Source organism: Callorhinchus milii, unplaced genomic scaffold, assembly GCF_018977255.1.
Source record: "Callorhinchus milii isolate IMCB2004 unplaced genomic scaffold, IMCB_Cmil_1.0 Scaffold4, whole genome shotgun sequence".
NCBI classification, from domain to species: Eukaryota; Metazoa; Chordata; class Chondrichthyes; order Chimaeriformes; family Callorhinchidae; genus Callorhinchus; species Callorhinchus milii.
Window position 1 is genome coordinate 69,000,238 of NW_024704745.1, and position 22,469 is coordinate 69,022,706.

Below are 22,469 nucleotides of genomic sequence, written 5' to 3' on the forward strand. Positions count from 1 at the left end.
TTGTAAGTGTTAGACTAAGAGATTAATGCATCAATAGTAAAGTGTCAAATTTCTATCACATTGATGTTTCAGAAATTCAATAGTTACACATTCCTCTTCAGGAAATCTATTAATACCACAGATTAGACACAATAATAATTCTTGGATCTGATGTAGGACCTTTCACACCAGCAGGATCTCAAAGCACTTTACAACATGGCGAATACAACAGCAAATTTGTGCACAGTGGGCTGTGATGTGAGTGATCAAGTTTATCTGGAGTATTGTTGGCCAAGAATCAAGAGAAACTCCTATAACCTTTTCATATAGTGCCACTGGATCTTTAATGGGCAGATAAGACCTTGGTTTAAAGTTTCATCTGAATGCATTGCAGTGCACCGCTGCCTAGACTATGTTGAAAAAGAAATTGCCTTCAGTTACATAAAATGTCAAAGATCTTATAGAAAACATTATTCTTACTTTAATATTTAATTTCTGCACAATTTCAGTGGAACATTGGGACATTTTGTCTTTTTTTATGAGAACAAAACAAATTTCGACTTCAAGATCATCACTCTAGTGTTTAAATCCCTCCATTCCTTGGCACTCCCCCCCCCTCCCCCGGCCTCCTCCATGTCCCCCGAATCCTCCGCTCCACCATCAGCAGCCGTGCTTTCAGCCACTACGCCCCGAAACTTTGGAACTCCCTCCCTCAGCCCCTTTACCTTGCTCCTTCCTTCCTCATGTTCAGGTCGCGCTCAAAGACCTTCCCTCTCCCCCTGGCTCGGACTCGGGATCCACCATTATCAACAGCTCTGAGATGCCACCCGGCGTGGAGGGTGCTATATAAGTGCGAGTTGTTGTTGTTGTATTTGTCTTATCTTAGTTGGATCAGTCGCATGCACCGATGTTACAGTGAATGCAGTAATCTTCCACAGGAATCACAAAACTAATCAGTTAGTGGTCAGCTGTACAATACATATAACATGTGTTGTTGTAAGCTCAATGAAATAACAAATGTCACAAAAAGGAGTCATTGTGTGTGTCTTCTATTTCCATGTAATATCGAAAAGTGGGCCATAAATTCAAATCTCATGTGACAGTACATACATCATGTAAGACCTGACCGTAAAACCCATTTCCTTATTATTGGGTAACACAACACAAAATGCAATACAAAGTTACATTTGTATAGTGCCTTTCACGCCGGGAGGACGTCCGAAGGTGCTGGACAGACAGGGACCTGGACCCAAGCAGGTGGGATTGGGATAAGGGAGGGTGGAGGGCAGGGAGAGTAGGAGGGTGGCCGAAGGCACTTCGAAAAGGAAGGTCTTGAGACATGCCTTGAAGGAGGTAAGGGGGAGAGTGAGGCAAAGGGAATGTGGGATGGAGTTCCAAAGGGTGGGGGCAGAGAGGCATTCACGATCTTGCAATTCTTGATGTACTTTGAGCCATCCTTTTGGCCCAAATGATAAGATTGGTTTGGCTTTTTGGCACAGAAAACTCAACCGCTAATAGAGCTAGTAATAGGTTACCACAAACTACAAGGTCAATAACAGCAAAAGTGTCCTCTAATTGGGTTTTTTCACACATTGTGTAACTAACCGTGATTCTTTTATGGTCAGCTGGGTAGCCAACATGCTTTAAAGCCATCACCATTGCTTAAGAGTCTCCAAAACAAACTAATAAATGTTCCACATATTTATGCAACAAATATGTTTTTTTTGCTAATGCTGTGTTTTTGCCTAGTAATGCTATAGTGTTACTATTGGAAAGAACATATCATCAGCAGGGTTAAACTCACCTCCACACTTGGAGATTAGTTTAACCCTGCTGATGATGTTGAACGGTTTAACCTTGTTGTTTCCTTATTCCTTACACCCCTGTTTATCTAGCAGTAAGTAGGAACCCAGTGGTTAGTTGATTGATGAATCGTTCTTCCGGGGCTAATAATCTCTTTAAAAAAATTTGCTCACTCAGTCCATTACTGTTTGTGAGACACTGCTGTGTGCAATTGGCTGTCGCGTTTCGTCCACAAAATATAGTCAATTTACTTTACAGTATGTTCTGTGAAGCGCTTTGAGACGTTTTGAAGATGTGATAACCTAACCCTAAATCAAATGCAAGTATTATTATAACTTTTTCTCACAACATTCTGAACCCAGCTCACATTCAGTGGGTGAATTCTGCTTCACAATGTTTGGAAGAGCTGACATCGAAGAATCAAAAAGCAACATCACTATGACAACAATCTAGTTATCCATGTGGTACCTCTTCTGACACTTCCTGCTTAAATCCAAAGAGCCAAAATGATTTTCTGGCCATGGTCCATAACATGACTCTGTGAGACCTGCCTTTCTTTGGATGCCCTGTGCCCTCAATCCTTTGCCTTGCCCCGTCTCTTCCCCATTGTCAGGTCGCGCTTGAAGACCTTGCTCTTCGACCGTGCCTATGGTCCCCTTCACTCTGGCTCGGCATTGTGCTCTGCCACTGTTAAGCGCTCTAAGATATCATTCGGTGTGAAGGGCGCTATATGAATGCAAATTGTCGTTATTGTCCTGAATGTTTCCTTACAATAGCGTTACATTCTCGAGGTGCAAATGTACTGACCCAGGTAGATAAATCTCTTTTATTCTCCATCGTTTTGTGGATTTACCATTCTTGGTACTGTGATCTTCTAATGGGATTCATTTATAGTTGGAGGGGGATAGTAATTCAAACTCTCTGAGGTTTTCCCATTTATTATTACGATGATTCATTCCGCTTTTAAAGAGGAATATGAAGTGATTGAGATAATACTTCTTGGAGGTGGTTTGCTAGATTTGACAGTCATACATACTGTTACATCTGTTACACTTTTATCATTGCAGAATTATGTCTATTTGCACTTGTCGAGACTCCCACCTTCATGTCTATAGTTACTCCCACCTTCAGGCATACATATCCACCTGCAACACAATTGTCCTGATTCATTGCCTTTCTAGAAATAAGCTACAGCACTTGTGATAACTGCCTAGGTCAGTGATTTACATATAAGCAATATAGTTCACTCACCCTGTACCACTCAATCTATTTACAAAACAAAATTAGTATCACTTACATTTTCATTCAGAATTGCATCAAATTCATGTCAAGAATTTTATTTTTTGGACAGCCTGACATGTGGAAACCCATCACATATTCAACATATATATTATTTATATCACCTATAAATGGAAATTTCAATGTGCCTGGAATGTAATGCTCAAGTCTTCCTGGAGGGATGCAAATTCAGAATTTAATTTAAAAATGTAAATATTTTTCTAAAAAATTAAAATCAATTGAACATCTAATTTGCTTATTTGATTCCTGAGAATATTGGGTAAAGGGTGGCAAGAGCCAAGGTTTAATGACCCCAGAGTGCTGTGTTGGGGTAGTGCTGGAATTTAACCATTTAAAACTGCATACTTTTCTATTAAGAGAAATCACTGGGAAGCTTCCCACTGCTTGTCTGGCTAAGGTCATTCTATCTGTTAGGGATTTGCCCTCTGGGATGCTACCCTGCCTGAGGGAACTATATAAGCACAAGTTGTTGTTGTATTTAAATGTTGTTCTTGTATTCAAGATCCTCATCCTCACTTACAAGGCCATTCATGGCCTTGCTCCCTCCTACCTCTCCGACCTACTATCCCCCTACCTACCTGCCCGTACCCTCCGTTCCTCTGGCTCCGGTCTGCTCCACATCCCCCGCCCCAACCGCCCTACCATCGGTGGCCGGGCCTTCAGCCTCTCAGCCCCGAGGCTCTGGAACTCTATCCCCCAGTGCCTTCGCCGCCTCCTCCCTTTCCTCCTTCAAGGACGGTCTCAAGACCTTTCTCTTTGACTGTGCCTTCAGCTCCCCTCTCGACTCTCTACCCTCTCGTCGCTCCCTCCCTTCCCTCCCCTCACCCTGACCATTTCCCCCCTGCTCGGGTCCTGACCCAACTGTACAGTGCCTTGGGACGTCCTCCCGACGTGAAAGGCACTCTATAAATGGAATCTTGTTGTTATTGTTGTATTTGGTTTGCAGAGTTAACAAGAGCTAAATGGGAATAATCTCCAAATAAAATTGATCATTCCCATCATGGCTGTTTGTGGTACGTTATTGTGCACAAATTGGCTGCCACATTCTTCTACAAAGTACACAGTCACTACACTCTACAGTATATCCTTTGAAGCAATTCAAGAAATCCTCCTGACGTGAAAGGTGCCGTATTAGATGGAAGGATTATATACATATTTTAAAATCTTTCTTTACACAACTGGTAACCTTGTCATTGTCCATTTTGGGGAATATGATTTTCAGTCTATAAACTCTTATAAAAGGGAATTCGATAGAAGTTTGAATAAGAACAATATTAAATGGGAGTCAGCAGCAGAGTGGGATTAGATTAGAAAATTGATGTAGAGAGATAAAACATCATATAGACTTGATGGGCTGAACTGTTCGTTTCTGTGAGGTAACAATCTTATGATTCCCAGATGTCACTTTGGAGAAGACACCGACGACTCTAAACATTCCAATGGAGTAAAAGTTGCAACCTGTGTTATGCATTGTTGAAAAAGGCATCCAATTTGATTAATCAATAACTAAAGACATTAACTGGTTGTTATATAATAGTAATAATAAGAATAAGAATAGTCCTTCCATTTGGTAGAGCACTTTTCCCATTAGGAGGATGTCCCAAATAACTTCCCAGGGTGCACTGGAAATTGCAGTGACTGTATCTTTTGTGGGTGAATTTGTTGTTGTTGTAGTTGCTGTTGTTGAATGCAGCAGTCAATTTGCACACAGGAATGTCCTGAAAAACATCCACGGAGCAAGTGACCAATTTCACTTGGACGATTGTTGGCCAGGACACTGGGAGAAATTCCCTTCACTTTTCGAATAGTACTATAGGATCTTTAATGTCTACCTGAACAAGCAGATGGGGCCTCGGTTTAACATCTCATCTGAAGGACAGCACCTGGAACTATGAAACACATCCCATTCTAGACGTCTCAAAGCGCTTCACAGAATATACTGTAAAGTGAATTGACTGTATATTTGTGGGCGAACGCAGCAGCCAATTGCGCACATCAATGTCCCACAAACAGTCGTAGATTGAAAATGACCAATTTATTATTGTTGCTTGTTTTTTTGGAGGGATTAAACTTGCCCAAGGTTTCGCCCTGTGCCTGGAATTGAACTCGGGTCTCTCGCTTACAAAGCGAGTGCTCTAACCACTGAGCTACAGGACTCATGGCAGAAATGGATTTCAATGAACTTGTGTCACTTGGGGAATGTCCAAAACATTGCTTTGAGGCACTTTGATGCACATAGTGTGATGGCACCCACATTGATACTCACATTGAAAACAGAATCTTATTTAGTTATTGCTCCAATAGCAAATCCAAACAACAAACAGAATTGTATCCAAATCCATTACACAAAAGGTGAAGTGATATAAACAGAACATTTGAAAGCTGCGTTTGCTACATTAACATCCTTCATTACATTAACATCGCTACTATCCTGACCATGCTTTTGTCATCTTTACCCTCCCCACCTCAAACTCGGGTGCCTGCCAGTGTTTTCAAACACTTTGGGACATCCTCCCAACATCAAAGGTGCTATGTAAATATAAATTGTATTGTATTGTAAAGTTATATGCAATTTTATGTTGAAAGAATACAAGTACTTTACTCACAATTCAGCATGCCATTAATTCTGCAACAATGAAGGCGATCTCAGAGTTATCATTGCTGAAGATCAACAAGTTACTAAACCAAAGGAATAGTCTGGTTACAAAGCGAAAGAGCTATTTACAGTAATCTTGTAAATTTTACTGCATGTTGTCAATTCGAAACATTTCACAAGTAATTACAGTCAAATGTAGTGACTTTTTGTAGGTAAAACCAGTGGCTATTTTTGCACCAGCGAAGAACCCAGCAACAGCCCTGAGGTGAATCACCAGTGTATTTGTAGGACTGTTTGCCAGCATAACCTTCTCTTACCAATAATAACAATAATCCTTACAATTTGTATAGCGCCTTTCACGTTGGGAGGACGTCCCAAGGCATTTCACATTATATAAAGTAAAGTGTTGTGGCTGTGTTTTATGGGTGAACAAGGCAGCCAATTTGTGCACCACAATGTCCCACAAACAGGCATGAGTGAATTTGAGGGATTGCTGTCCAGGATACCGGGGGGGGGGGGGACTCCTTTCCCTTTCAAATAGTCCCTTGCCACTGAATTTTGTAGACAAACCACCTGAAAGGTCAACAGAATCAGAATTGAAAGACACAGCTTCAGCACTTGAACCAGAAACTCTGTGATCCAAAAGTCACAGTTACAAAATGAGCGAAACACATATCAAATTAAAATCCCATAGGAGTTCACAATACTGTGATTCAAATTAGCTTAAGATTTTTTAAATTGTGTCGGAGATGCGGTTCCTGGGATGAGATCTTAAATCGAGGTTCCTTCTGTCTGTTGAGGTTCCTTCTGTCTGTTCAGGTGAGCGTTAAAAATAGATCTCATGGCACTATTTGAAAAAAGGAAGTTTCTCCCATGTACTGGCCAACAATCCTCTAGATAAAATTGGTCATTGTTTGAGGGGTATGACTACGTGCAATGACGGCTGCTGTGCTTCCCACAAATGCAGTCAATGGGGGCTTGTCAAATACTTTTTCTTGGCTGTGGTTATGTGCCATTATACTTCTATGCACAGGGCCATCTGGTGGACATTCAAGCAAAGCAGACGGAAATTGGATAAGGTGGTGAATTTCCTGACAGAATTTCAGGGAAAAAGATTACCACTGGAAAATGAAAAAGGGCAGGAATTATAATTACAAAGTGTACAGAGGTCTTAAAAGTTATCAAATGCTCCACAAGAATAACTGATGCTTTTTACCCTTCTTTAACTATAAGGTTGAAACTGATTAAGAGGGAGAAAATGGAATATGAGAGTAAACTATCTAGGAACATAAAAGGACAGATTTACCGAAAATAGAGGGGCACCTGTAGGCTAATGTTGGTGAGGAACTTAAAGAAATGAACATCAGTAAAGTAATAGTACTAGAGAAATTGATAAGATTAAAAAACGATAAATCCCCTGGACCTGATGGCCTGCATCCTAGTGGATGCTTTGTTTTTGATCTTCCAAAATTCACTGCCAATCTGAGAATCCCAGTGATTGGAACATAACGCTGGTATTTAAAAAGGGTGGGAGACAAAAAATGGAGAACCAGTTAGTCTGACATCGGTGGTAGGGAAAATTCTAAAGTCCTTAATTAGGGACATCGTCGTGGAGTACTTAAAAATTCCTAACATGATGAGGCAGAGTCAACATGGCTTTACAAAAGGGAAATCATGATTAACAAATCTTATAGAGTTTTTGAGGATGTAACTAGCAGGTTAGATAGGGGGGAATCAGTAGATGTAGTGTATTTGGATTTCTAGAAGGCATTCAACAAGATGCCACATAAAAGGCTGTTGCATAAGATCAGAACCCATGGAATTAAAGTTAATATATTAGCATGGATTGGAGAGTGGCTAACAGGAAGAAAACAGAGAGTAGGGATAAACGGGTCCTTCTCAGATTGGCAGGCTGTGACTAGTGGAGTGCCACAAGGATCAGTGCTTGGGCCTCAATTATTTACAGTCTATATCAATGATTTAGATGAGAAAATAAAACTTAATATATCTAAATCTGCGGACGATACGAAGATAGGTGGGAGAGTAAGCTGTGAGGGTGACACATGAAGGATGCAAAGGGAAGTAGACAGGCTAGGTGAGTGGGCAAGAAGGTGGCAGATGGAGTATAACATGAAGAAGTGTGAAATTATTCACCTAGGTAGTAAAAATCGAAAAGCAGATTATTTTCTAGAGGGGGAGAGACTAGGTAGGGTTAGTGTTCAGAGGTGTCCTTGTACACCAGTTATAAAAAGTTAGTATGCAGATATAGCAAGCAACTAGGAAGGCTAAGCCATGTTGGCATTCGTTGCAAAAGAATTAGAGTACAAGAGTAGGGAAGTCTTGCTGCAGTTGTATAAGGCCTTGGTGAGACCGCACCTAGAATATGGTGTGCAGTTTTGGTCTCCTTATTTAAGAAAGGACATACTCGCCTTAGAGGGGGTGCAGCGTAATTCACTAGGTTAGTTCCTGGGATGAGGGGGTTGACCTATGAGGATAGGTTGAGAAAACTAGGCCTATATTCTCTAGAATATAGAAGAATTAGAGGTGATCTTATAGAAACCTATAAGATTCTTAAGGGTCTTGACAGGGTAGATGCTGTGAGACTGTTTCCCCATTTCAGATGTTGATTACTTTCTGGGTAAAAATAAAACTTATTGCCTTTCACAGCCCTGATCTTGTGCTTTTTTTTGTCCTGATGTCTTTACATCTATAAAGATATTGTTCCGGATTTACTCTCATCAGCTCACTTAGAATATTGCACACCTTTAAAAGGCTCCTGACCAATCTGCTACATTGGACCCTACTATAGCAAGCATGCTACAGTCTACTATAGAAGGGACCAACTTGGTTAATTCGACATCAACACATATTCCTTTAAGTAAGATGTTCTTTATTTCCTGTTAGTGTGGCTTTTGGCCAGGATATATGTCTCTAAGGCAGTGGTGGCTAACCTTTATGGTTGGTCAACAAAACAAATTGTCTTGATTGAATATTTTTTGCTTTATGCCGATTGAACATGGACTTGATTTACTCGTGTGAATGTTCGGGGGGGGAAGGGAGGCACTTCTTGATGGCCCTGTGCACTGCAGGTTAGCTACCTCTGTTCTAAGGCAAATGTTTTTGCAACTTGACTGCCAGACTTGTAGTGATTGTGCTGATTTCCTTCCCCAAGTGCTCCTGCTCCATTTCCCAGTGCTCAAAACAACCACACTTTCCTCTCAAGCTCTTTGAGACATCTTGATGACATTGCGTTACATCAATGCAAGGATTAATATTATTATAAGAAGTCAGTTCTGTCTGATGTGAGGTGCAGCTCAGTACGTGAGCTTCCTCTGCAGTTAGTATCAAGACACCCTCACTCAAAGTGACATTCACAAGAACTCTTTGACATGGAAGAGTAACATTGACGACAATTCTTCTATTGATGATATAGTCTTTCTCGTAAGAAAATACTAAAATTAAATGACAAAAGGCTGCCAGATCATATTTTCTAAAGATTCTGCAGGAAAGGGGAACACCATTGACTCTTTCTTCAGAGTAGTCCCAATTTTCAAAAGAATCCATTTGAAAGGACAGCTATGTTGAGAAAATCTAATACACCTTTATATTGATACAGCGCCTTTCACATTGGGTAGACATCGCAAAGCGCTTAACAATCCTTGGCTCGGCACTCACGCTGGGGGTGGAACTGAAGGAAGCAACTGAGGGAGGAGAATAATGACCAAAAGCATGATCAAAGAGGGAGATTTTGAGACTATTGAAAATACCAACTCCTCTGTTTCCAGAAAATAATAATAATAATAATAATAATAATCCTTGCATTTGATATAGCGCTTTTCACGTCAGGAGGACGTCCCAAAGCGCTTCACAGAACACACTGTAAAGTGAATTGACTGTATATTTGTGGGCGAACGCGGCAGCCAATTGCGCACAGCTATGTCCCACAAACAGTCGTAGATTGAAAATGACCAATTTATTATTGTTTTGGGTTTTGGAGGGATTATTATTAGGCGTGTGGAGTAAGGAAACTTTCCAAGGTTTCGCCCTGCCTGGAATTGAACTCAGGACTCTCGCTTGCAAAGCGAGTGCTCTAACCACTGAGCTACAGGACTCCACAAAAGGGCTCCAAAAGAGCATCAACAGATATTCTGTCTCAACAACAAGCAGGTCTTCAAACTGAATCAATAACAAACCAGTGAAACCAAACCTCTAGGTAGTCTGGTAGTCTTCCTGCTAGAGTGGATATCTGAATTTCATTGAAGAAGTCTAGAACGTCCTTGAAAATGTGTGGGGTGAGTTGGCTGGTAATAGTTACTTTGTAATCCCAGTTATCTGACTTACCCTTCCATGTACAGGACCTGCAGAATGACGTTGAATGTGCCCCCAATATCTTACAGATGAAGAACATGTACATTTACTTTAGTTGATCAACTACCCGGGAACTCACCAGCCAGACTTGTGGTGCTGCGTTCTGATTTCTCTTCTTCAAGTGTTCCTGTGTCATCTCCCAGTGCTCAACATAGCAGCACTTTCCCCAACAACCAATGGCAGATGGTCGCTTTCAACCAAAGGCACTCAAAAATAGTAAGGCTTCCATTGGAGATACAGTAGGCAAGTTGTCCAGCCAACATGCAGGAACCTATGGAACATATCATTGCTTTCTTAGCAGAGGTTGAGGTCCGCAGAAACAACCCTTATCCACCCGCTTAATTGGAATCTACATCCCAAAGCTGGCAAAGAATAATATAATTCAAATATCACCTTCAGGAGATTGACAATGCTGGTAATGTACTCTTGGCTTAACATGCAGTATTATGGAAATGTTGGAGGCCAGCGTGGAATTGAAGGCAATGGAGCATACCCAGATTCAGATTATAAATTATTTGCTGGTTATGAGTGAGGCAAATCACTCTGTGCTGAAGACTTGGGTAGCTCTTCTCTCTTGCATGGTCGCTAGGTGATGCAACCTTGTAAAACTCCCACAGTATCCTGTCAGCGGGCTCCTTATGTGGGGGGTTGTGATTCGCTGCGACACTTCCCACTTGCTAGAAGTTTCTAGAACAGATTTACACCTCCCCTTGAATATCACTATTCAAAAGAGAATGTAGTTTCTTCCGGTGTCCTGTCCAATAAATCCCCAAATAAAATCGGCTGCTTGTGGGACATTGCTGTGCACGAATTGACTATTGCATTGACTATTTGCCCACAAAATAGAATTGCTGTATTAATGAAAATTGTGAGGTTAAATGTTTTGGGAGAAAAATAGGGAGAGTGGTAAAAGTGGGCAAAGTGTGAAGCGAAAAGGATTCTTGGTGGGTAAAATATAAAACCAAAAAGGTGATGTATAAATTGTTAGATAGGAGTTACCCCTCTTTAGGAAGGATCTCAGGGCCATTCAGAGAGGGCAGAGATTTAGTAGCATGATACCAGGAATGAATGGATTAACCTATGACCAAAGACGAGAAGAACTGAGTCTATTTTCATTGGAACAGAAAAAATTGATGGGAGACTTTATCGAGATCTTTAAATTCATGAGAGGTTTGATAGAATAGATAGGGAGACATTATATCCAACAGTTGATGAGTCAGTCACTAGAGTACATTAACGTAAGATAGTTAGAAAGATAATCAGTAAGACAATTGGAAAAGAGGAGATTAGGAGGTTTGTTTTTTCACATTATGCGTTGTTATAGGTTATGGAATACTCTGCCACGTGTGGTACGCAGAATACATATCAGCTTTTAAGGGCTAGATAGATATCTGAAAAGAAACAATTTGCAGGTATATGAGGGAAAGGCATGTAAATGGGACTGAATGGATTGCTTTTTCAAAAACCCAACACAGACCCAAACGCGATGGTCTTCTGTGCTGTACATTTCTGTGGTTTTAAGATTCGATTAGATGAGGTGGCTCTTAGGGTAGCTAGCATAGCAAAGACACAATAGGTCATGTGTCCTCCTTTTGTGCTGAGGCTACTATACAGTTCGAAAAAAGAAAATGTAAGATGATATGTTGCAGAGCATGAACAGGGATCTGATATTAGACTAGATAGCTATACTGTATATATTACCTGCCTGTTTAAATAATGGATTTTTCTTTAAAGAAGAGAGAGACTGCCATCTGTAATGGTTTAACAAATGTTAGCAAATTACACTGCCAACAGAATAACAGCAGAATTTTAAAGGCATCTCTAAATCTGAATAAGACGCAACACATTCTGATGGTGAAAGATTGCAGCTGCTTATTGCATATATTAACCTAAAATGACTCAACATATTGCACATAAATCCACAACAATATCTCTCTCAGCAACTTGCCTCCTGTTCTGGTGCAGCAAATTACAAAGAGCACTAATCATCCTTTTATTACTTCCCTTTTGCTGGATCAACAGAGTATTAGAACTTGCCACTCAGCCTACCCTTTTCAATGCTCTTCATTTAGCTTGTCAAAATATTCCTCTGCAGTCTTCCAAAATCTAGGTTTCAATGCTCTCGAGATCCACCGTTTGACACTGCTAATGAAGCTCAAATATTCATTCCATCACAAATACACCTATAAATACTATTTTCATTCCATATCTCGTGGCAATTTAAATGTTATACGAGAAAAGAAACTAAAGTTCACATGAAGTCTCGGATCTCAATAAGTTGTTTGATTTCAGGGTGAGGTCCACAATCTTACAATCTGCTACCCACACATGTTGTAGCATCTAAAAGAAATCAGCCCTTTAATCATTACATTTCCTCTAAATGAGCAACATTTGCTCGCAAAGCAAGGGGCCTCATGCTAAAATTAGAGCTAAAAAGGTTAGAGAGTTGCGTAAATGTGTGGCAATCACTGCCTAGAAGGCCTGAGAGGCAGAATCAATTGAAATAGAGATAGATACTTAAGAAGTAAGGATAAGATATAAGTTTATATATAAGTGTGCAGTATATATCAACAACAACAACAACAAAATTGCATTTATAGAGTGCCTTTCATGTCGGGAGGACGTCCTAAAGCACTGAACAGTCACCTATCGGGGCCCGAGCATGGGGGAGGGGTGGTGTAGGGGTGAGGGAAGGCAGAGAGGTGGGAAGGAGACCAAAGGCACGGTCGAAGAGAAGGGCCTTGAGTCCGGCCTTGAAGGAGGCGCGGGAGGAAGCGAGGCGAAGGGACCGTAGGATGGAGTTCCAGAGTGTGGGGGCAGAGAGGCTGAAAGCCCGGCCACCGATGGTAGGGCGGGTCGGGTGGGAGACATGGAGCAGGCCGGAGCCCACTGAAGAGCGGGAGCGGGCAGGTTGGTAGGGAGTCAGCAGCTCAGAGGAAGGAGGGGGAAGGCCATGGATGGCTTTAAAGGTGAGGTCGAGGATCTTGAACTCGAACTTCTGGGGGATGGGGAGCCAGTGGAGTCGGGCGAGGGTGGGATTGATGGGGTCGCGGAGCCTGGTACGTGAGACTACACGAGCTGCAGAGTTTTGGATGATCTGCAGCTCGTGAAGGGAAGAGTTGGGAAGGCCGATGAGGAGGGAGTTCCCGTAATCAGCCTTGAGGTGACGAATGCGTGGGTGAGGGTTTCGGCAGCCTGAGGGGTGAGGCAGTGGCGGAGTCTGGCAATGTTGCAGAGGTGGTGGTAGGCAGTGCCGATCATGGCGTGAATGTGGGGGAGAAAAAACAGTTCAGGGTCAAACAAGACACCCAGATTCCTGACTGGCTGAGTGAGGTTGAGTGTACAGCCGTGGAGGCTGATGCTGCCATGTCTGCGGATGACGTCACTAAGGGGAGCATGTAGAGGATGAAGAGGAGGGACCGAGGACAGAGCCCTGAGGAACACCGCACAAGCGGGGGCTGGAGGAGAAGCCGTTTGCCGCGACGAAGTGGAGGTGGTGTGAAAGGTAAGACCTGAACCAGTCAAGGACAGAACCTTGAAGGTTCAGGTGGGAGGAGAGGCGGTGGAGGAGAATTGAGTGGTCCACTGTGTCAAAGGCGGCAGAGAGGTCGTGGAGGACGAGGAGGCAGAGGGAGCCCTGGTCACACATGGTCAGGATGTCGTTTGTGACCTTGACCAGAGCAGTTTCTGTGCTGTGGGAAGCACGGAAACCCGATTAGAGGGGTTCATGGAGGGAGTGAGAGGAGAGGAAAGTGCGAAGTTGGGAGGCAACGGCTCTCTCAAGGACCTTGGATAGGAAGGGGAGATTTGAGATGGGCGGTAGCTGGATAGCTGTGATGGGTCGAGGAAAGGTTTTTTCAAGGTGGGGTTGATAGTGGCTGTTTTGAAGGGGGAAGGAACAATGCCAGATAACAGGGAGAGGTTAATGATGTTGGCGAGTAGTGGGGCAAGGAGGTGGAGCTGGGATTTTAGGAAAGGGGTGGGGATGGGGTCGAGGGAGCAGGTGATGGACTTCATGGAGGTTACCGTGTTGAAGACAGAGGAGGGGGTGACAGGTTCAAAGGAGTGGAAGGAGGGATGGGTAATTGTCGGATGGGTAATTGTGTGGGGTGAAGATAGGGAGGGGTTGGAAGTTGGGAGGGCAGTGGCAGCTGAGCAGATTCCCTCGATTTTGGACTCGAGGAAGTCCAGCATTTTCTCGCAGTGAGAGTCAGAGGAAAGTATCTGTGAGGCATGTCGGGAAGGGCGGCGGAGCCGGTTGGTGGTGGAGAACAGGAGGCTGGGGTTGCCTTTTGCCTCCAGGATTAACCTGGAATAGAAGGATGATTTGGCTGAGGCGAGAGCGGAGCGGATGATTTGGTTGAGTCCAGCCAGATATGGCGGTACCACCCAGATATCAGCCTATTCATTAGGTATATATTATTCATTAGGTAGACATTAAAGATTGCATCACATTATGTTTATGCTGATTGGCAGTCTTGCCTACAATCCCTCAGATCAATTGATCAATCACCTCATCGAACTTGTTGGTGAATGATTGCTGTATTTATTTTACAGGATGTTTCACATTACATTTGACATTAGCTACCAATTAAATGTTTTTTCTTCTTCAAATTCCAGATTTATGGGAACTGAGTAGTACCATGGGATAGCGTAATACCCTTTTTTTTTCACAGTCTGAATCATGGCCAGACTGGTGGGCTGGAAATCTCCTTTCTCTGTTGGTTGGAAGGGTTCCACATGCAAAATGTGTTCGGAAAATCTCAAACTGGTGAAATATCATCCAACAGTTCAAAGCTGCCACTGTTTTGACACTATCTAGTATACAATTGGCAAAGTCACATAAAGAAGGCAGATATGATGGTTGGTGTAGGAAATAGAAAAATGTCACATTTGTCATTACATAAGGTCCTCTGAGCTTAGAGATAAAGCGCATCAATAAAGGGGAACCTTACTGGGTTACATCTTGTGATATATTGTAAGTAGTCTGAGAGTCTTTGGTGCCTTTTTTAAAAGAAATTCTCATTATTTGTTACAGAATAGAATATGTCCAGTGCAGTATTTCATTAGAAATCTGAAATTTAATAATAATAATAATAATCCTCGCATTTGATATAGCGCTTTTCACGTCTTCTAGACGTCTCAAAGCGCTTCACAGAATATACTGTAAAGTGAATTGACTGTATATTTGTGGACGAACGCGGCAGCCAATTGCGTACAGCAATGTCCCACAAACAGTCGTAAATTGAAAATGACCAATTTATTATTGCTTTTGGTTTTGGAGGGATTACTATTAGGCTCTGTGTGGAGTAAGGAAACTTGCCCAAGGTTTCGCCCTGTGCCTGGAATTGAACTCAGGTCTCTCGCTTGCAAAGCTCGTGCTCTAACTACTGAGCTGCAGGACTCCACAGTGGGAAATTTGGGAATAAGTGCCTTACAATACAGTATGCCTAAATCCCAGTCTCCATTTTCATAGCCTAATTCAATGAGGTCTATTCTATCCTCAAGTCATTGGCAAGATTTGTTTGATCTTTATAAGGCTTTTTTTAAAAAAACTATTCCATCTGGTTCTATTTTTTTCCTGTTATACAAAATTGAATATTCAGAGGAGGGGTGTTAGGTGTTTGAAGACTGTACAAACATTTGGTATGTTACATTTGACCTACTCAGCCAATATAATAAGAAATAAGACCTATCTAGACTGAGATTTTTTCAGTCTGGATAAGTCTAGACTGTTTCTGCAGACAAAGGTTGTATAGAATGAGATTTTTCTCAGTCTAGATAACATTTATCTGCAGGTTATGAGGCTGCCCTGTTGCTTGTCCATTAATCAATACTTAGCCCAGAATCAAAATGAATATTCTGAGGATCAACAAATTATCCTTTTGTAGCATCAAAACATTCAATTTTAAGATGCAATAATTTGTACTAATGACTTAAAGATGTGGATTTCCATCCACTCTTCACATTTCTTTTATACGACCTTCTCGTGTACCCAAGTAGCTGTTGATATAAGTATTGTTTCCCTAAACGGATGAGATGCGATAGGATTGAAAGGCAGTCGAGTAATAAGAGATGCCTCTTAATAGAATATGAAGTAATTAGTGCTGTGATAGCAGGAAACTACCTATGGACAGAATAAATACAGAGTACTGTGGCTGGTATGAAAACCACAAACTTCATTATGTGCGGAGAGGTTCATGCTGTCACTAGGTGTCCATAGTTTATTATATGTAGATCTGGGCAAGTAGCCAGGTCTGTGGGCTTGCTGAGTAAATTCTTGGGTTGCTTCTCTATTCCAATTCTGAGAAGCCCATCCACACTTGTACTTATTGCATTTTTGTGCCTTGAGGTGTGTCTGATGTGTCTGACACACTGGGCTTGTCTTGCAGGTGCTGATAACTTTATACAGTGGGGTGAGTGGAGAGCATTGAGTTGTAAAGCTCAGCTGACATTGCTCCGCAGTCAAAGAGCAGACCTCTGTGTTTACATTTGAAGCACTTTCAGACGTACTCCTGATGTGAAAGACATAATTCCAAATGCAATTATGAATAATAATAAAACAAATACAAAGCTTATTGCAATCACTTACAGTGCCTCAGGGAACAAACTAACTGAAGTTGGGCGCTATACCAAATGCAAAGATTTGGCAAAGATGTATCTTTTTTATGTTTTATCTTTTCCCTGCATTCAAACCCAGAGCTGAGCCTTTATAGAAAGGTTCATTAGCACTGTATAGAAAATGATACCTCCAATGTGCCAGGTTCGACTCTTCAAAATCAAATAACATTTAGCTATTTATACAGTTGTCACAAGTGCTCTGCATTTTCTAGTTATGGTATAATAATAATAATAATAATCCTTGCATGTAACATAGCACTGTCATGGAAAAGTCTCAAAGTGCTTCACAGGATATACTGATTGACAGTTTATTTTGTGAACAAAATCTTAGGGTTTGAATAAATGTTTCAATTGATGCTTTTGAGGCATCAATAAGAATCTTAAGACCAAACATTTATTATAATAACTTTGTTGTCACTGTAGATGTGTTGAATCGCTGGTTTCCACCTTACGACAATGCGGAACTTAAGTAATTGTTCTCCGTATTAGAACAATGCCAATATCCCTCAAAGTATATGAACAACCAGTCTTTATAACTCTATAACGGGTAACAGGCCAGAACAGTAAGGTTGTCACATTGGGCATAATAATGTGTTCGCACCATCCTTTTCCAGGGGTAATAATCCCTCAAAATAATAATAATAATTTGGTCACTCAATCCACGTCTGTTTGTGGGATAATTGCGTGCAACTGGCTGCCACGTTGCGTCCACAAGAACATACAGTCAATTCGCCTTACAGTATATTCTGTGAAGCGCTTCGAGACACGTGCGACATTACGGTATGACATGATAAAGCGCTATATCAAATGCAAGGATTATTATGCATCGTGTGACCTTGCAGCCCAAGGTTGTGTGCGCAATGCAATGCAATCCACCCCAAAGGCATGGTCCTTTCAATTGCATTGCCACGTTATCCACTTCTTCCTTTCTCTCTTTCTTTCTGACGACAAAAAACGACCATTGCGCTGCCTTAACTGCGTCCAAAAAAAGCATTGCATGAAACGCGTGACGTTTCGTACATGTGTGCCTCTGGGGATGGGGATGGAGGAGATGCCTTTAAAACACTGGAGTGCATTCGGTGACTGTCTCTGGTTGACTCTCTTGTTGCTGTGAGTGACGTCGGTGCAGTGATTCAGCTGCTCGCCTCCCAGCTCCTCTCTCTCCCTCTCCTCTCTCTCCCTCTCTCCTCTCATTCAGCAATGCACTGCACCGCCCAGGCCATCCAGCAGCACAAAGGCTCTGGGCTGGGGCTTTAACCACAGCCCCACCGTCCTGGCTTCACAGGGGAGCACTGTGCTGAGCTGTGCTGTGCTGTGCTGTGCAAAGGGCTGAGGCGCAGTAATTCCGAACACATGGGGACTTTCCATCACAAAGACAAGGTAACCTGCAAAAAAAAAAGAGAGACGACGAACGTGCATTGCACACTGTACTTGTAACCCCTGTGGACTTGGGGTGGGTGGGTGGATGGATGGGTGGGGGTGGGGGGGCAGTTTATTTATTTGTTTTAATTTTATTTTGATATATATGCAAAAGAAGAAACATTCTGCAATGATTTGTGTTTATTTGCATTTGGATGGCTTTATTTCCCTGAGTAAGTGCTTGTTATATACAGTAGATCTATACATTATATATATATATATATTACATGTATATATATATATATATTCAGCGTTGCAAGTGCTAATAATGGTTAAGCCATGTATGCGTCTCTCTCTCTCTCTCTCTCTACATTATGTGATACCTGAGACCCCGCGGCTTTGCAGATATGAATGTATGTGTGTATATGCGGCACAGAAAAGGTGCTCGATTTTTTTTACAAAAAAAAATGCAACTAAAATGTGCATTTCTCACACTGACTAAAATGTGCATTTCTCTCTCTCTCTCTCTCTCTTTGCCAGTGCTAGGAGCAACCCATATTTTATTTAATATCTAATATATATGTGTGTGTATATATATATATATAATATAAGGAGAAGACAATGAACGAAGACTTGCAAAACACAGCGAATAAATCAGGGAGCTGGGTGTCACAGCCGGCTGAGAACACCTCTGCAGCAGCTGCCTCTGTAGTGCCCTTGTCAGAGGCGGTGAATCCCTGGGATATAGTCCTCTGCACCTCTGGGACTGTCATCTCCTGTGAGAACGCTATCGTGGTGGTCACTATCTTCCACAGCCCCAGCCTCAGAGCCCCTATGTTCGTGCTGATCGGCAGCCTGGCCGTGGCTGACCTGCTGGCTGGCATTGGGCTCATCGTGAATTTCACCTTCGCCTATCTACTGCACTCAGAAGCCGCCAAACTAGTCACGGTGGGACTCATCGTCGCCTCCTTCTCCGCCTCTATCTGCAGTCTGATGGCCATCACCATAGACCGCTACCTCTCCTTGTATTACGCGTTGACTTACAACTCGGAAAGGACCGTCACATTCACCTACATCATGCTGATCGTGCTTTGGGGTGTATCCATCTGTTTGGGGGTTCTACCTGTGATAGGCTGGAACTGCCTGAAGGACGAGTCCACGTGCAGTGTGATCAAACCCCTCACCAAAAACAACGTGGCTGCGCTGTCTGTCTCCTTCCTGCTCATGTTTGCACTCATGCTCCAGCTCTACATTCAGATCTGCAAGATCGTGATGAGGCATGCCCATCAGATAGCCTTGCAGCACCATTTCCTGGCCACATCTCACTATGTGACAACCAGGAAAGGGGTCTCCACCTTAGCAATAATTCTAGGCACCTTCGCCGCTTGCTGGATGCCTTTCACCGTTTACTGCTTGATAGCGGACTACACCTACCCATCCATCTATACCTATGCCACCCTGCTGCCAGCCACCTACAACTCCATCATCAACCCAGTCATCTACGCCTTTCGAAACCAGGAGATTCAAAAGGCGCTTTGGCTCATATGCTGCGGTTGTATCCCTCCCAACATTTTATTACGAGCGCGGTCACCTAGCGACGTATAACTAATTGTTCAGAAGCCATTCAAAATTAACTTTATGTTTCTCAGGCGATCCCCATATCTGTGTGTGTGTGTGTGTATGTATTTTATTTTTGGTTTCGATGTATTGGTTAAGTACTCTGAGATGCTGCTCCGCGTGAAGGGTGCTATATAAATGCAAGTTGTTGTCATTATTTATTTCGGTGAAAAATGCTTCCTGCAATGTTACTCTTTCCGCGGATTCTCTGGGGGGGGGAGGGGGTTCCCGGGGAAGGGAGAGAGAGTGAAAGGTGTTCTCTTCCCCCCCACATTTAAGAGTCAGAGCCACCCATAAACTCATAAGGCAGTGTTAGGAGAAAGAAAATGCATCACAGATGTTATTTAACTTCCGTATTATTTTTGCAAAGTGGTATTTCACATGCAGTATTGAGCTTTATCATACGAGGGATTTAAAAAGTTACTGTGGTAAATGTGAACGTTTCTATGTTACTGATGTGCTACGTAAATGACTCAATTTTTAGGGGAAATTGCTCAGCGTTTTAAATAGTCCAGAAATAGCTCCCCGCCATTATTAAATTATTGAACTACTAATTTATACTATTTTCATACATGCAGCAATACCATAATAAAACCACTATGTGTAGTTACTAGGATATTCAAGGCTTTAATATTTTGAGACAGAGATTTAAATATTATTAAATAACCTGATTTTTGAGATAAGGTAATTAGTAACCTAGTAACAATTTCAGGCAGGATTAATGAGTAGATCATTGGTCCATCTAATTCAACCCACCCAATTTCCCAACAGCTTAGCACAAAACGCTTCCACAAATAGAGTTTTAACATGTTAAGTATATATTGTTCTCTTGGCAAAGTCACTATTTATACGTTTCTGTATGCAAACAGCATGCTTAAGTTGCTGAACTTTGTGACTCTTGACTTGATTTGTCTATTTTTGTTTTACTCCTGTAGTTTGAAACCGAAAATAGATATTCGGTTTGGACTTTTGCACTTTTTTTCTCAAACCTCCGGACCTGCTTGACATTATTGGTTTCATTGCTTCTTGGGTATCGTGGAATGCCCACCTCATGAAATGAAATTACCCATATTCTTGTTTAAAAAAAAATCATTTAACCCATTCGTTACTTAGCTCGTTCCCTGAAAAGTAGTCATTGTATAATGGAAATAGAAGGCTAAGTGGTTTTGGGAAATCTAAAACAAAAAACAAAAGATTTTTCATCCTTACTTTAATTTCCCCAAATAATTCAGGGAAATTCTCATTCCCTCTAGATTTCACCAGAGAACAAATTTGCAATAAGCAAAAAAAAAGGACCAATTATATAACGCACAAAATATTACCTGAAACGTGAGAAACAATTTATGTTTTTTTATCAATAATGAATATTGTTGTTGCACTTTACTGATATAGCCTTTGCTTTACCAGTGGTGATGCCTTCATGTCTGCAGGTAGCAGGGCATTGCTATCTTCCAAACCATGTTATTTGCTTCCCTGTCAAGATATTTCCTCATCTTTGAAACACTGAATAAGTGGTAGAAGTAATCTAACATGCCAGCTATACCACCTAGATGCTAATATTATTGGTAAATCAATTTTATAGCAAATAGTGTAATGCAGTGCAAGGTTGTTATTCGTGGTTGTCAGTACAGACAGGATTTTGATCTTGCCTAACATCTGTGTAAGGGGTGAGAGCAGGTTAGTTGATATCTCTTTATAGCTGTCAAAAACACAACAGAACAATAAATGTAAGAGCACTCTGTCATGTGGAAATGTGTTCTTTTATATATTAATGGTGAAATGCACTTTATTTTAACAAAAAATGGCACAATCATGTCTTGTATAGAAAAGGAAATAGCACTGAGATGTTCATTCTCCTTATACCATTTGGATTAAAGTGATTTTCATTGTAAATTGTTATTAATTTTGTATACATAAAATGTGATGAAATAAAGTCATTTCTTAAAGAAACCTATTGTATTCATTGGGGTTGCTGGGGTTGAGAGAGTTTGAGCTCAGCTAATCGCATGCAATTTGGCTGGTTGAAAGCCCCTAATCTCAATCATAAATTCAAAATAAAATATTGAGAAGAGATTATTTGGCAAATTTCCATACTCCACATGCCTTTGTTTACCTAGCAGTAAGTAGGAACCCAGTTGTTAATCGATTGGCGGATTCCTTTCCAGAGGTAATAATCCCTCCCCTGCAAAAAGAAATTGGTCACTCAATCCACGACTGATTGTGGGACACTGCCGCATTTCACCCACAAAATACACAACTCACTTTCCAATATGTTATGTGAAGGCTTTGAGACGTCTCAACAGCGTGATGAGGGCTATATCAACTAGCCCTCTTTCCTCATATTCCTGCCAATTTATCCTTGCCCAAGTACCTATCCCAATTCCCTTGATCTACTTCTAGATAGTAGCTCACTGTAGCTCAGTGGTTAGAGCACTCGTCTTGCAGAGACACCTGGGTTCAATTCCAGGCAGGGTGAAACCTCGGGCAAGTTTCCTTACTCCACACACCTAATAATAATCCTTCCAAAACAAAACAGTAATAAATTGGTCATTTTCAATCCACAACTGTTTGTGAGACACTGCTGTGTGCAATTGGCTGCCGTGTTTCTCCCACAAATGTACAGTCAATTCACTTTACAGTCTATTCTGTGAAGCGCTTTGAGATGTCGAGAAGGCGTGAAAAGCGCTATTTCAAATGCAAGAATTATTACTATTATTATTATTACTTCTCAGGAAGTAGCATCAGTGAACAAAATGGTCACACACAAGCATTGGCAGTGGTCCAGGTTAGCTTGATTACCCAAGCCACAATTTTACATTTTTATACA

The 22,469-nt window shown here is 41.7% G+C and overlaps 1 protein-coding gene across 1 annotated transcript; it reads left to right on the forward strand.

Moving 5' to 3' along the window:
- Window positions 1–18,646: 18,646 nt before the first annotated feature.
- gpr12 (G protein-coupled receptor 12) lies at window positions 18,647–19,630 on the forward strand. The gene has a single exon (XM_007900619.2). The coding sequence runs from the start codon at window positions 18,647–18,649 to the stop codon at window positions 19,628–19,630; it is 984 nt and encodes a 327-aa protein (XP_007898810.1).
- Window positions 19,631–22,469: the final 2,839 nt, after the last annotated feature.